Raw genomic sequence first — 16433 nt, forward strand, 5'->3', positions numbered from 1 at the left:
ACCTGTGGAAGCAGGCCAAGCGCCTTCCCCTGATGGTGGACAAATGAGCCAGAAGTAGCCAGTCTCATTGGGGTCTGCCTAAGACAAAAAGGCTTGTGGGCCAGAGAAGCTGGGTCCCTGGCGCAGCATCCTTCCCAAGAAGACACGTGGAATCTTTTCAAAGCCAGAAAATGCCCGAACTAACCCTGGTTTATCAGGCTCACTTCTTGGCACACTGCACCAAAGGACTAAGACTCAAGTTGTCCCTGGTCTTCCCCTTCCCCTGCTCTCTTTTCCTGAGTAGCTGCATCCTCATTCGCACCACCAGTCTTGCATTTAAATGACAAACACTTAAATGTTGGTTGACTCTCTAAATGAATCGAACAGTGCTACCCTGAGGCCCAGTTTCAGGCCTGACCAACAAGAATTCACAGGGTGCAAAGCAGATACAGAGGCTAAGGATGGAAAAGGCCAAGCTTTTGCATCAACACTCCTTTCCCAGAATTGAGGCTGGCCCCACGAGCAGAGGTCACTGGAGGAGGCTGGTGCTGGCTGCCGAGATCCTTCCCTTCTCTCATGAAATAGACTTTCTCCTGGAACCTGGAGGGGTGGGAGGTGGGGTAAGAAGAAAACCATCATTCTGAAAACCCAGGCTGGAAAAGCCCAACACAAAGCAAGATAAAAATCAAAAGAAGAAAAAAACAGCTGGAGATTTTAATATGTTTATTTGAAAACCACGTTTTGTTTGGTAAGAGTATACTAAACAGCCATCCATCTTTTCTTCAACCGAAGACTCAGAGACTGGCTTCCCGAGGTCAGCACAGAGGCAACCATGCATGCAGCGAATGGCAGGTCTCGGCAGGAACTTCCTCATGGATGTTATTTCCAATATCAGACGCGGCAATCTTCTGGAAATGGGTGAATGAGATTCTGGAGAGAAAAGGGAAAAAAAGAGAGATCTGTTCTTTCCAAAAGAGCTCTGGGTTGTTTGCCCGGCTGGGGAGGGCTAAGGCTACCACCCTGAGCTGCCATCTGGCCCCTGAGGGCCCCGATGTTAGGGACCCACCAGATGTCATGGTGGAGTTCTATAAGACGACTGAAAAAACAAAACCTCAAGCCAGTGACTTCTTCTGGTTTGGGGGGAGCTCTGCGTCCCACTTGCCCCAAGCAAACAATCTTACGTTCATTTTTAACAGTGAGTATCTAAGCTAACTGGCAGTCACCTATGGGTGACTTAATCAAGGCTTAGAGTTGGATCACTGAAATGATGTGAATTGGCTGACTTTGGTCCAGTCACTTCTGCATAAACAGGTTCCTGGGCTGAGCACCATTTATCATAGCCTGGGTAAAGAGAGCTCAGGGAACCAGCAGGAGAGAACGTTTTCAACAGAAACATCAGAATTAGATAGTGTCTGTCCCTTCCCCCCTCCATCCAGGACCAAGTCCAGCTGCGGTCTCCTGGCATGTATTTTTCTACTAAACAGTCATGTTCATGTCTTAGGATTTATCACCACTGACATCTGCAGAAAGCTTCAAACACTAGTAGGTATGCAACAATCCCTGGTCTGGTTCTACAGCTGCTTTGGAAAATGGCTAGATTTCCTTTATTCTTCCTTAAAAAAGTCCTTAATTTTGACAGGTGATTTTTCACAAACAAATCTTCCAAGGAGCCTTATTTACTGGACGCAGTCAAGAGATAAAGTAACAAGTAAACCTATATTCAACAGGTACAAACTTCCAAATGAAAATGCAAACTTTCTCTGAACACTATTAGGACTGGCCTCAGATGTGGGAAAAACAAAAGCCAATGAACAAAGTTGGTCTGATTTCCCCCCTCCTATATGTAATCTACAGCAGGAGAAAAAACATTAGGCAAGGAACCTTGTGACCAAATGTTTGAGCAGGAGATGGGACACCAAGGTCAAGTGTAAAACGCATCTCACTGGACTTTAAGGACAGAACAGACCCCTCCCCTTTGAGCTGCCATCTGGCTCCTCAGGGCCCTGATGTTAGGGACCCACCAGATGTCATGGTGGAGTTTTCTAAGAGGATTGAGAAAACAAAACCTCAAGCCAGTGATTTCTTCGTGTTTGGGGGCTCTTTGTATGAAGCTGCCTTTGGTTCATGTTTGCTGGGAGGCAGGGCCTCAGGCGGCCTCTGGGTTCCTTCCAATCCAAAGATGCCATGGATTCCAAGAACCTTCAAATCAAGGGCTGCCCCAAACAGGAATGAGGATGGTAACTGCTGTAACAGTCACTTAGTTACCCTGGGAAGATGACCCTACATCCTATCTCCAAGCCCTCTTAGTATTACCAAGGCTTTTAAAATTCCACCAAACCCTGGGTTGTGCTGCGGTGTGTGGGGAGGCTCCTAAGGGTCACCTGAGATACAATGTGGGGCCCAGGGCCCAACCCTGCCTGCCTTGCTCATGGGTTCCCAATACTTGCTCAATGAATGAAGAACAAGCATTCTTACATCAAAACAGTTTACCTGTCAGATCTATGGATAAGGGAAGAATTGAGGACCAAACGAAACAGAGAATTATAAAATGTAAAATGGATAATTTTGACTACATCAAATTTAAAATTTTTCACACAAACAAAACCAATGCAAAAGAAGTTAGGAAGCAGAAAACTGGAAAAAAAAAACTACACATTTTTATAGCAAGTATCTCTGATAAAGGCCTCATTTCTCAAATATATGGAGAAGTAAATTAAATTGACAAGAATACAAGTCATTCCCCAGTTGATAAATGGGCAAAGGATATGAACAGGTAGTTTTCAGACAAAGAAATTAAAGCTGCCTATAGTCATATGAAAAAATCTTCCAAATCACTTCTTATTAGAGAAATGCAAATTAAAACAATGCTGAGGTACTCTCACACTTATCAGACTGGCTAATAATGATAAATGTTGGAGGGGATGTGGGAAAACTGGAACACTAATGCATTGTTGGTGGAGCTGTGAATTGATCCAACCATTCTGGAAAGCAATTTGAAACTATGCCAAAAGGGCTATAAAACTGTGCATGTCCCTAGATCCAACAATACCACTGCTAGGTCCCAATGAGATTAAAAAAAGAAAAAGTAACTACTGTACAAAAATATTTATAGTGGTTCTTTTTGTGGTGGCAAAGAATTGGAAATCAAAGGGGATGCCTATCAGTTGGGGAATGGATGAAAAAGTGGTATATGACTGTGAAGGAATGTTACTGTGCTGTAAGAAATAATGAGCAGGTGAACCTCAGAAAAACCTGGAAAGACTTAGATGAACTGATGCAAAGTGAAGTGAGCAGAACCAGGACGCTGTGTACAGTAACAGCAATATTATATGATGTTCAACTGTGAAGGACTTCGCTGTTCTCAGCAATACAAGGATCCAAGACAATCCCAAAGGACTCATGATGAAACACGGTATCTGCCTCCAGAGAAGGAAATGACATTGTCTGAATACAGACTGAAGCATCCTATTTTTCACTTTCTTTTTTTCATTTTTTTGAGTCTTCTTGTACAAAATGACTAATATGGAAATATTTTACATGATTGCTCATGTATAACCTATATCTGATTGCTTACCCTATCAGCAAATGAGAGAGGAGGCAGGGATAGAATTTGGAACTCAAAATTAAAAAACAAAAGTTAAAATTATTTTAACATGTAATTGGGGAAGAGAATATCATTTAAAGACTTTACTAATAATATGGAAGGAAGGAGATTCAGTCAGCTGTGAAGCCGGTCCTCCCCACCCTGGACCACACAGCCTCACTCACCTCTAGGCCTCAGTCGTCAATGTATTCAAAGGGCTCTGGTGGCTCCGGCTCCTGCTCCTCCTCCTCGATTTTGGGGCCGTGAGCAGCCACTGGCTCCACCAATTCTTCTAAATCCTCGCTCGTGTCCTTCATGATAATGATGCCTCCGATGGAGAGCTAAAAGGTGGACGGAGGCCATGGAGCAGTGAGGGGATGCCCAGCCTTCACTCCCACGGGAGGTTTTGGGCTCAGTTCCCTCACTGCTGCTGAAGAGCTGGGTTACAATCTTTGAAGCCTTGGCTTCATCTATAAAGCTGGAATAAGGAGACCTCCACATAGGTACTGACTGAGATGCAGCCACTCAGGCGGCGGATAGCCCCTGCCCTACCATGCACTTCTGTGCTCACTCCTGAGGGCACCTTAGTTCAGCACACAAACACTGGAAAGGATGGAAGGAAGGAGGCAAGACAAAAGATTTACCAAGGATCCAATTAAGAGATAAGCCAACTTCCCAAAGACAGAAGTTGTCAATTAAAATAACAAATCGTTCACTGAGGGCCAGCGTCATTTCCCTAATCCTCTCTGCTGGTCAGTACCAGGGAACACTGCCCTTAGTAATTCATTCCATAACCGCAGGTGCACATGTGATCATAGCCTCAGTAAGATGTTCTGCCCCTACTCCAACTGAAATTGTGTGCATGAACAGAAGTCCCTTTCCCCTTCCCCCTCCACCCAATGGATTCCAGCTCAGGTCCTCCCATCTCCCTGCAGTGGGATCCACCCTAAGAAGTTAGAGCTCACCTAGAACAGAAGGGCATCCATCTGAGCCCCAAAGCTCCAAGCCCTCTGTGCTCACATGACACCATGCTCACCTTCTGGGTTCAGAGGACGGGGGATCTCACTTGAGTTTCCCTCCCTAACCAACAAATGGAGGGGGCTTGTCTCAGGGCTGTGGAGGGAAGCTTCTTGAATAGCTGGCCCTCAGAGGGAGTCCAGTTGCACTGAACAGCTTCCTCTGTTCTTTGGAAAGGCTGACAGGACCCCAGGTCTGGCGGAGGGAGGGAGCCCTTCCTGCCTCCAGGTTCTGCACAATTTCTCTCTGTGCTACATTTAGGATTGGTGGGATGTTCTGCCCCTACTCCAACTGAAATTATGTGCATGAACAGAAGTCCCTTCCCCCTTTCCTCCCCACCCAATGGATTCCAGCTCAGATCCTCCCAGCTCCCTGCTGCCTCTAGGATTAAATACAAATAAGACTGTTGAGCATTCAAAACCCTCTCCTACATTTTCAGTTTTGTTACACCTTACTCCCCAACAAAGACATGGGCCTCCTGGCTAGTCCACCAAGACCCTCCAATCTCTTGCCTCCAGACATTTTCTCTGGTTGTTCCTCATCCCTGGAACACTCTTCCTCCTCCACTCTGCCTCACCTCTGGGGCTTTTAAAGAAAAGTCTCAAGTAAAATCCCAGCTCCTGGAGGAAGCCCTCCCCCCACTCTTAACTCCAGTGCCTCACCTCTGCTAACTCTTTCCTATCTCTCCTGTACATAGTTTGCATAGTACACATTTGCTTTTGTCTCCCCCATCAGACTGCAAGCCCTTGGGCTGTCTGCTGCCTCTTTAGTTCCCCCAGCACTTAGCACAGAGAGTGGCACATGGCAGGTGCTTAATAAATTTTTATTGACTATTATCTATAATTCATTCTCTACAAATAGGCACCTAAACTGAATTGGTTGGGTTGGCCTAGAGGAATGGCCTTCGATGCTGGAGGAGAGGGGCCCACGAGCCCCTTGCTGGGAGTCGGATTCCACTGACACGTGGCATGACACCTGTTTAACGTAAATGTGTCAGCAGTGTCTCCCATGCCAGTTGAAGTTGGCAAAGCTGTCCATGTCTTTCCTCATCCCCTACAGCCTTTCATTCAGCACTAAACACAGGAAAGCAAAGTGAATGGCATGGGACTGATCCGGGGTCATGAGCAATGGCCTCTTATTTTTCCCAGTTGGGGGAAAAGTGTCAATGGTATCCTTGTTTTCTTCCACTGCCCCACTCAAAGCAGGCTCTGGCTAATAGCTGATTATTTATCCCCTTCCAGAAGCTGCCCCTGTTACTCCACTCATTACTCCATTATGTTCCTGAAGCATCAGTGTGATGCGGCTGATTTCCGGCCCAATGTTCACACACTGCCTACCCCTTCGGACCCAGTGCCTCAACCTGGGTGTTCATGGCCCCAGGCCAGGTGGTCGCCACCAGCCTTTCCAGCCTCATCTCTCTCTCCGCCGTCTCACCTTTGAAGCTCCAATTAACTCAGTTTATCAGCTGTTCCTCGATGGCACTTCCCGTCTCTTGTCTACACTGGGAGATCCGCAGCCCTGATCACTGCTGAGTGAAATCTTAACTGTCCTGCAAGGCCCAGCTCAAACATGTCCTCCTCTCTGAAGGCTTGGCTGATCACTTCCGTCCTCTGTCTGTAAAGTGGACAACAGCTCCTAAATGTTGTTTGGTGGCGTTCATGTCTCATCTCTGCTGTTGGATCATCCTGCCCTTATGGCACCATGTACACATCAGTATAAGAATGATGCAGCAGGGGGTAGTGGAAAGAGCTAAGGTCCTGGAGATAGGAACACTTGAGGTCTTAGGGACCCTGCTTCATGTCTTGGAGTCTGAGTGACCTTATTTGTGATTTGGGGAACATAATCTTTACATGGCTCTTGTGAAAGAGGCATCTTGTAGACTTTAAAGCACTATGGACAAGTGATTGAATGGGGGAATGGGGCAAGGGGAACGGCACAGTTGTGGTGGGCCCGTGATGTCAGAGTCACTTCAGAGAAATCCCTGGATAGAATAAGGCCATGTCAGTCCCAAATAAGTCAGAGCCCCAGGCCCCAATACCTTAAAATCTGTTGCTCTCTCAGAGGCTTCATTTAATCCAGTTAAAGATCCAATGATGCTTCTAACCCTGTGCTGCCCTCAGGAAGCATGGCTTCTTCAGGGTGCCTCTAGTCATATCCAGGTGCTTCTCCCAAGTTTGTTTTTTCCTCAGTGTCACTACACTTTGATACCTCAGCCTGCAGATCATGCTCTTGGGGCTCCATGGGTCAGTGCTGACCACAGAGGATTCAAAATGTCGACTGTTCTATGCAGCTTTCTGCCTAGTCTCACCTCTCAGAACTTCTCTCTCCCCCTCATTTGCCCCCATCTCCATGCACCAAGATATTCTGCGATGCGGGAGTCCATGCCAGAGCTTAGAATCTTGGGTCAGCCTCCTCTGTGGTGCTCTACAAATGCACAGTGCTGCTGTTCCATGACAAAGAGACTGAGCAGCCAGTTGCTGGACGCCTTAGGACTCTTTTTATCTACTTCAAATTGTTTCTACTTTTCCAGAAAATGCTGATAGCCATGGTCAATGTTAATATCTGTCTTTTTCCATTTCTCAATCTGAACAGGTCAGATTGCAGTGGCTCCAACCACACATTGGGCTTCTTGTTCTTTCTTGTAATCCAACTTTCTTCACTATTACGGAAGGTATCGGTGCAGACTCCAAAGGGTAAAGGGTCACAGAGATCATAAGGTGCCTCAGAGGTGTCTGTCTGTTACAACCACAAAGGAAAAACTGAGTGAATGCAATAAGCCTGCTGTGAAGGGCCATTACATACATATAGCTGGATGGTCAGTCCATGGAGTTATGAGTCAAGTGGCATGTGGATATCTGGTAGAGGCCTGACACATGGACTGAGCATGGAACAGGAGGAAGAGAGTGGGCTGTTAGGTGTTGCTTTCAATGATCCTGAGCTGCTCCTTGGCAAATAAAACCCAAACCATCTTTTAAAGATGAATGTTTTCTAGGTGATCTCCCAATACTCCTATTTGTAGACTACCACAACCAAAGTGGCAGATGACCCAATGATGCAAAGGGCAATGATATGGCAGACACAGTACATTATCCACGGTGACCTGAGCCGAAAGAAGTGGTTTGTGTGCGACATCATCAGGGAAATGTAGGAGGAAATAAGAAGGTGGGACAATGAGAGATAGATAGCCTGAGTGTGACACATGTGTGCCCAAAGAAAGGAAAACTTGGGAGAGCCTCTGGGGCACTAAGCAGGTCCTGTGGAGGATCTAAGGGAGAACATGGCCAAGAACTGGACAGGACGAGAAGGTCTGGAGGGACTGAAGGGAGCCTAGGGAAGGGAAGGAGCCTAGGCTGCAGAAGCCATGGAGGCTGTTTGACAGATTCTCTGGGCTGGGACATGGCAGAACCATTTTTGCTTAATGTTACTACTATTATAACTTCAGGCTTAGGGTAAAGACAAGTTTTAGGATTCTTCTGATATCTGATATATTCTATCTGATATCTGGTGTGTCCTGATTCTTCCCTTGAGGTGCGGCTTCTGTTGGTGCATCAGATCCAGACGCCAATGCTCAGTTTCCATTCTTAGTGTTCGCTTCCATGAGAGTGGCATCTCTTTCCTCCAAGTATATGGACTCTGATCCCCAAGTTTTACGCTGAACTCTGCTTGCTCATGGCCAACATGAAGCATCCTTCCCTGGCCAGCAGTGCCAAGATTGCTAATGGTTAGCCCAGGCCTCACCAAGCAACAGGCCAAGTCACCTGTGGGCATGAACAACCATGTAGCCGATCGCAGGACACCTTTTGTTTGTTGGTCCCTGGGAGTCCTCGCTAGTGCTCAGTGATTCCTCTGTGGACATCCTGCTGCTTGTGACCTCTGCTGCTCCTTGATTTCTCCTTCTGGTTTTGTCTCTCATTATTCTGTGACTTCCACGGTCTGCATCCTATAGGTAACAGGTTACAGAGGAAGTCCTCTCACATTTATGTTCTTCCCACCTTGAACTGAAGACCACCTCTTACCTGTGATACACATATCCTTGAAGGATCATCTCAGCCAAGAGGGCAATGCCCCTTCCGAGTCAGCAGAGCCTGCCTGGGCACTTGCGCGTGAGCAGTGGATCGTCCGTTATGGCCATTAGCTGTATGACTGCACGTCCTGAGTGCCTTCACTTTATCCTCCTCACTCTTTATCCTCCTCACTTTATCCAGAGCACCTGGAATGCTCTGGCTCACACTCCCAACCTCTAACAGATTGCTCAACCTCTTACAAACATTCAGCCCCGACAGTAAGAGACAAAAGGATTGAGAACAAGGCAAATGTATGACAAGGGGTTCCTGAGAGCCTGGAGGAAAGCGAGCCAAAGTTCAAGACATGCAGGGTTGGGATCCCTTCCTGCTGGACCCCAGCTGTGTGACCCAGGCCACATCACCTCTCAGAGAAGCCGGGAAAAGGGGATGATGGCACTTAAGCTTCCTCACAGGGCTGTAACAATTACAAAAAGCTTTAACAATGATGGCATCAGAACAACCTGCCGACAAGGGATTTTCTCTGCTATGGACTGCTCACTGAACTGGCCTTTCTACATTCTGTGTCTCACAGCTCCATCTTGGTGATGCTGCAGAGGCAGGGTCTGTTCAAGGCTATGACGGTGAACAGCGGGAGACTGAAAGCAAAGTCTCGGCTTAGTGTCTGCCACCAGTAATGCTGGTCTGAGTCACCTCACCCAAGACAACTTCCTGCTCACTGATGACCACCTTCCCACGCCATGTGGTTAAGTCCTTGGTAGGAATAAGCTCAGTGCTAAATGAGGAGAGGGAGGTGCTTTGGAGCCCACTGACTCTCCTTAGAAGCTGGGATAGGAAAGGCTAGAAAAGACTTTAACAGATATTTAACTGCTAAAACTTCTTGGTGTTCCTTTGGAAACCCAAGAAGCCCCCATCTCCACTCTCACTCAATGGCCACAGGCAGTCCCTTTAGCCGCTTGGGGTTTTCCCTTCTCTCTCAGCTCACTATGGTGGCCAATGGGAGGCCCCTAGACATTGAGTCAGAGGAGACTTCTCAGACATCCTACAGATCTGGGGAAAGGACTGTGGATGCAAGTACCTCCCCCAATGATTTGGATCTAGACCCCTGCCCATGTTGCATGATCTTTCATGCTAGCAAAGTCTGAGGGCTTTGTGTAACTCACAGGTTTAAAAGGCTGGTATCGACAGGTCTCAGTCATGGAGAGGACTTTAAGCTGCGCAGGCATAACTCGGGCTGGATTATCTAAGAGTTGGAAGCTTGGCTCAGGTTCCTTTTTCTTTTCTTTTTCATCTTTCTTTTCTGTTTCATCCTAGAAAACATCAAAAACAACAAATAAAGTCTATTCCTAAAATAAATCACATCAGGATTGAGTTTTCCAAACATCTGTCAAGTCTGCCTCTGTCCTAGGTGAGCGCACCATGGGGGAGGATACACAGGTGGCTAGACATGGTTCCCATCTTGACAAGTGGCTCAAGACCTAGTGCTCTGATCCCACAAACACAAGCTAATTGTGAAAATGAAGCAAGAGCCCATAGAAAATTAACAAATCCCCCAGAATTGTGTTAATTTGCCAAAGGAATGGGGTAAGCTGTCCATATCAGGGGTTTGTGGTAGGTAAGATCACTGTGTGTCAGGCTGATCTGGGAAGGGTGCAGTGAAGAGGCAAAACAGGATGTGTGAACCTTGGATGATATACAAGACTGGAGCAAAGTAAAGAAGTAGGCTTTGCAGGATAAGGGCACAGGATGAAGCAAAGGCAACGAGGTCCTGGAGCTCTTGTATTAGACTGGAGTATGAGGTTCATGGGGGAAAACAATAGGGGATAAAGCAGCAAAGGGGAGCTGGGATCAGACTGTAGAGGGCTTTGTGCACCAAAGATCTTTTTTTTTTTTTTTAAATTTAAAGCAGAGATTTTAAAGTTCTTTTCTTTTTTTAAAGTTCCAAATTCTTTCCCTTCCTCTACCTCCTCTCCCATCCAATGAGAAGTCAAGGAAAACAAAACCATGACAAACATGGATAGTTACACAAAACAAATTTCCACATTAGCCATTTTTAAAAAGAGCAAGAGAAAGAAAAACATGCTCCCATCTATCTTTGGAGTCCATCAGCTCTCTTTCTGGAGGTGGAGAGCAGGTTTCAACATGAATTGTTTAAAATTGCTGCGAGTCATTAAGCTGATCGGCATTACTAAGACTTTCCCAATGGGTTATCTTTATCATACTGCTTTTACTGTATAGATTGTTCTACTGGTTCTTCTCACTTCACTTTGTATCAGTTCATACAAATCTTTCCAGGTTTTTTCTGAGATCATCCCCTTTAGTCTTACAGCACAATAATATTCCATCATCGCTATAAACCATAACTTGTCCAGCCATTCCTCAGGTGAGGAGCATCCCCTCAGTTTCCAATTCTTTGCACCCCAGAAAGAGCTGCTAATATTTTTTGTACATACAGATCCTTTTCTTTTTTCTTATATGTATTTAGGGTGGAGCAGTAGTAGCAGTGTCTAACCACCTGTGTATCTTCTCCCATGGTGCTTACCTAGGACACAAGCAAACTTGACAGATGTTTGGAAAACTCAGCTTATTGAGTACACAGCTTAATGACCTTTTGGACATAGTTCCAAATTACTCTCCAGAATAGCTGGATCAGTTCACAAGTCCACAAACAGTGCATCAGTGCTCCAATTTTCCCACATCCTCCCCGGCACTTGTTATTTTCCTTTTCTTCATCTTAAGCTATCTGATGGATGTGAGGTGGCATTGCAGTTGTTTTAATCCACATTTCTCTAAATGTTAATGATTTAGAGCATTTTCTTCATATAGCTGTTGATAGTTTGAATTCTTTCCTCAGAAAACTGTCTATGCATACCTTTTGACCATTTATCAATTGGAGAATGGTTTTTATTACCGTAAGTTTGACTCAGTTCCTTATATGTCTTATTTTTAAAAATTAAATTTATTTTCAGTTTTCAAAATTCACTTTTATAAGATTTTGAGATCTAAATTTCCCTCTTCCCTAGGAAAGCATGCAATCTGATACAGGCTATGCATGCCTTATATATTTTAGAAATGAGACCTTAATCCAAGAAACTTGTGGCAAAAAGTCCCTGCTACCCTCACATTTTCCTGCCTTTTATATAATGTTAGCTGAACTAGTTTTGTTTGTGCAAAAAGTTTTTTTACTTTTATGTAATAAAAATTATTCATTTTACCTCCTGTGAATCTGTCTCTTGTTTGGTCATAAACTCTTTCTCCTATCTACAGGTCTGATAGTTAATTTCTTCCATGCTTCACTAATTTATGATCCTGTATATTTAAATCATGTACCCATTTTGAGCTGATCTTGGTAGGCATATGATGAGAATGCTGATCTATGCCTAGTTTTTGCCAAACTATTTTCCAGTTTTCCCAAGAGTTTTTGTCAAAGACCGAGTTCTTTTTCAAAGAGCTTTGGGCTTATCAAACGCTAGATTATAGTGTTCATTTGCTTCTATATATTATGGAGCTAATTTGCTCTCCTTTACCAACCCTCTCTCTTCTTATCCAGTGCCATTTTTTGGGTGATTACAGCTTTATAGTCACGGTTGAGATCTAGTAACACTAGGCCCCTTTCGACCTTTTGTTCCTCCAGATGAATTTTGTTATTATTTTGTCATTTTATTTTTTTCCCCACTTAATAGTATATTATTTTTTTCCAATTGCCTCTAAAGATAGTTTTCAACATTTATTTTTGTAAGATTTTGAGTTCAAAAATTGTCTCCCTCCTTCCCAAGACAGCAAGTGATTGTGATAAAAGGTTACATGTGTACAATCATGTTAAACTTATTTCCATGCTAGCCATGTTGTGAAAGAAGAATCAGAACAAAAAAGAAAAGTCACGATAAAGAAAAAACAAATAAAGTGAAAACAGTCTGCTTTGATCTGCATTTAGACTCCGGAGTTCTCTCTCTGGATGTGGACAGCATTTTCCATAACGAGTCTTTTGGAATTGTCTTAGATCATTGCATTGCTGAGGACAGCTAAGTTTATCAGTCAGTCATCGCACAATGTGGTTGTTACTGTGTACAATATTCTGGTTCTGCTCACTTCACTTAGCATCAGTTCATGTAAGCTTTTCCAGGTTTGTCTGTTATTTTTTCTAGCTCTGTAAAGTAATTCTTTGGTAGTCTGATTGGAATGATATTGAATAAGTTTTTAAATTGTGTTTGTAAGTTCTAGTGTGTGTGTCTTGGCAGACAGATTCTTATCAAGTTATTTAAATGGAATTTATCTTTCCTGGATTCTTGGTAACACACAGTAAAGCGGATGATTTGTGGAGGTTTATTCTATATCCTACAACTTAGCTGAAGTTGTTAATTGATTCAATTAGTTTCTTAGTTGATTCTCTAGTTTAACCATCATATGATCTGTACTGCCTATTCTAATTCCTTCAATTATTTCCTGTCTTATTGCTATAGGTAGCACTTCAAAACACTGAATAATGGATCTCCTTTCTTCATTCTGGATCTTACTAGAAAGGTTACTAACGTTTATCTCCATTACAGATAATACTTGCTTTGTTTTTTAGATGGATAGTACTTATCATTTTAAGAAAAGCTCCATTTATTCTAGTGCTTTTTGGTGTTTTTCTTTCCCCAACAGGAATGGATGTTGTATTTTGTCAAACAGTCTATTTTGTATCTACTGAAATAATCATGTAATTTTTGTTGTTTTTCTTTTGGTATGGTTAATTATGATTATGGTTTTCCAAATGTTGAGCTAGTTGTGTATCCCTGGCATAAATCCAGTCTGGTCACAGTGTATGATCTCTGTGATATACTTTTATATTCTTGCTAGTATTTTGTTGAAAATTTTTTCATCAGTACTCATTAGGGAAATTCACCTACAGTTTTACTTCTCTTTTGGCTCTCTCAGATTTAGGCTCCAAGTTCATATTTGTGTCAGAAAGCATTTAGTAGGACTCCTCTACCTATTTTTTCAAACAGTCTATGTAGAGTTGAATTGTTCTCTAAATGTTCGGTAGAATTGTTTGTCCTTTGTTCTTGAAGAGGAGCCAATAAGATCATGGGGTGATGACCTGACTCACAAATGAACTGAAGTGAGGCAGAACTACACAAAGCCATCAGCCTCCCTCTCTCCCAGTCACTGAAGTTCAGAGGCAAGACAAAAGACAAGGAGACGACCAACGTGTCTTCGACATCTGACCAAGCTCTAAGGGCTCCACAGGCCCTGCTTCAATGCCTTCATGGCTGTTGGAACACATTGTTCTCATGGGTCCATTTCACTGCTGGAGAGTCTTCACAAACATGGTAGAATGAGCTTGTAAATCCACCTGGTCCTGGTTTGTTTCCCCTGTAGAGAGCTCATTTACAGCTTATTCAATTTCCTGATGCTTTTACTGTCTGCTTTCTCCTATAAATCATGTAACTTTTCCTTTAAAAAATTGGATGCTATTCTATTGGTGCACATTACTGAGATTAATTGATTGATTACGGTATCTTTTAGCAAAATGCGGTTTCCCTGTTCATCTTTTCTAATTAGGGCTTTTGTTTTGTCTGAGATCATGGAGGTCACCTCTGCATGCTTTTTACTTCAGCTGAAGCACAATAGGCCAGGCCCTATTTTAACGCTAAGTTTACCCTTTTGTTTCAAGTATCCTTCTTATAAACAACACAATACTGGGCTCTGGTTTCTAATCCATTTCTGTTACCCACTTCTGTTTTGTGGGTAAATTCATCCTATTTGCATTCATTGTGTATTTCTCTTTATACTATTTTCTTCTGTTTACTCTTTCCTCTTGGTTTTTGCCCTGCGCCTCCTCAAAAATCTGTTTTACTTCTAACTACTACTTTCTCTCAACCCCTTTCTCTCCTATGTCCGTTTGGCAAGATGAATTCTGTACCCAACTGTGTGTATGTGCATAAATGCATGTATGGGTATATATATATTCTTTCTTCCTTGAATCACTTCAGATGAGTGAGATTCAAGCGTTGCCTCCCCCCAACCTCTGTTCCATTGTATAAACTTTGGGGGCCCCACTAATGTAAGGTAATTTTCCGTATTCTTCCTCTCCCTTCACCTCCTCCCATTGTATCCCTCTTTCCCATGCTTCCATTCTTCTTTTGAGATCATTCCAATGTAACAGAATCACACCTAGGTCTTCCCCTTAAGAGCCCTGGTGATGATTAAGTTCTTGAGGGGTTACATGTATCCTCTCCCCGTATAAGAATGTACACAGTTTAATTTTGTTTAGTCTCTTATGATTTCTCTCATGTTTACCTTTTTGTGCTTCTCCTGAGTTTTGTATTTTAATGTTAAAAATTTTATTCAGCTCATCTTTTTATCAGGAATGCTAGAAATTCTAGTTAGAATTCTTTTTCATTTAAGTTCATTTTTTTTCCCTTGTAGGATTTCTTCTTGATCAGGGAGTTCTGAGTTTTGGCTAATTTTCTTGGAAGTTTTCATTGTGGGGTTTTGTTCAGGAGGAGAGTGGTGGATTCTTTCAGTTTCTAATTTGCCCTCTGATTCTAAGATACCTGAGTACTTTTTCCTTTATAAGGGATTTCTTTAAATATGATGTCTAGGCTTTTTTGGGTATAGCTTTTAGGTAACCCAATGATATTTAATATCTTTTTGATCTATTTTTCAGGTCAGCTGTTTTTCCTATAATGTACTTATACATTAGGACTTTGTTTTCGTATTTCTTCATGTCTCGTGAAGTCATCAAGTTTCTATTTGGAGTTATTTTCTTTAGTAAGGTTTTATTAGCCTCTTTTATAAAGCTGTTTTCTAAAGTTCTTTCCATAATTTTCTCACATAGCTTTCTTTTCTTAATTTTTCTTCTGTCACTCCTTTGGTTTTTAAAATCAGTTTTTTGCTCTTAAAAAAAAAAGCTTTTCTTCATTTTGGAGTTCTTGTTGGATTTGTATCTAATCTGCCCTTTTCTTCAATGCTTTGCTTGTAGATGTTTTCAAGTGTTGTTTTCCTGTTTCTGTATCTGGAGTTTCCCCATCACCATAGTAACTCAGACTGACTTTTGTTTGCTCATTTTTCCAGCCTCCTTCTTGACTTTGGACTTCATGTTACTATTAGGCTCTGCTCAGTTCTGGGGAGATGTCTGGCCTGATCATTTGTCCTTTGATACCCTTCTGCTGCTTTCATAGCTCAGTCTGGAATCCGCAAGTTTTTGGTGCTTCCAAGGTGGTATGATCCAGGGAGAGCTCTGTTTACTGCCCTCCCAGTCTGAGCTCTCTAAGTTTCTGACTCAGGTTTGGTGTTGGCTTGTGTGTGGTTGAGTTTTCACAGATGGCTGTTAGTCCTCTGGGAGGCTCTGCAGGTTCAGACTACCTGACTTCCCTTTGGGATTGTTTTCCTACCCTGGTTATGCCACTGTCTGGTTTATGTATAGGTTTAAGGTTAGAACTGAGTACCCTCTCTGTTCTTGGGCTCAGAAGTGCACAACTAAGTTTTGAGAACTTTCTGTTTGCTCTGTCCCCAGGCAGGGCCTCTCCTGCTCTGACCTAGCAGTGTGATCTGGAGAGTTACCAGGTGGCATCTATTTGTGCTCCCAGCACTGGGTCAGGGGTGCCCTGGGATAGCCCAGCCCTCGCATTCAGTTTTCATCCCATTACTGCCATTGGGCCCCAGAATGCTCCCCTGCTGATGCCATGCTCCTGGCCAGTTCCCACAGACTGACTTCTCTCTTTTCCTAGGCTAACCTGGGTTGGGAAAATTACTCGCTAGAACTTTTTCTTGGCATTTCTGATCAGAATTTGGCCTGGTACATTTTCTAGGTTGTTGTGGAGGAGGTATGTTGAGCAAAAGTGTTG

At 43.4% G+C, this 16433-nt stretch overlaps 1 protein-coding gene across 1 annotated transcript in view; it reads right to left on the reverse strand.

Annotated features, from left to right (window-relative positions):
* Positions 1–687: 687 nt before the first annotated feature.
* Positions 688–16433, reverse strand: part of PSMD1 (proteasome 26S subunit, non-ATPase 1) — a 116147-nt gene continuing 100401 nt past the window's right edge. The window contains exons 23-25 of the mRNA XM_072640498.1: positions 9765–9911; positions 3748–3903; positions 688–909 (exon numbers count right to left, since the gene is read on the reverse strand). Coding sequence (XP_072496599.1) covers positions 3757–3903; positions 9765–9911 — 294 coding nt within the window. The 3' untranslated portion in view covers positions 688–909; positions 3748–3756. The remainder of the gene's footprint in view (positions 910–3747; positions 3904–9764; positions 9912–16433) is intronic.

The sequence above is a fragment of the Notamacropus eugenii genome, chromosome 2 (assembly GCF_028372415.1).
Source record: "Notamacropus eugenii isolate mMacEug1 chromosome 2, mMacEug1.pri_v2, whole genome shotgun sequence".
Classification (NCBI taxonomy): domain Eukaryota; kingdom Metazoa; phylum Chordata; class Mammalia; order Diprotodontia; family Macropodidae; genus Notamacropus; species Notamacropus eugenii.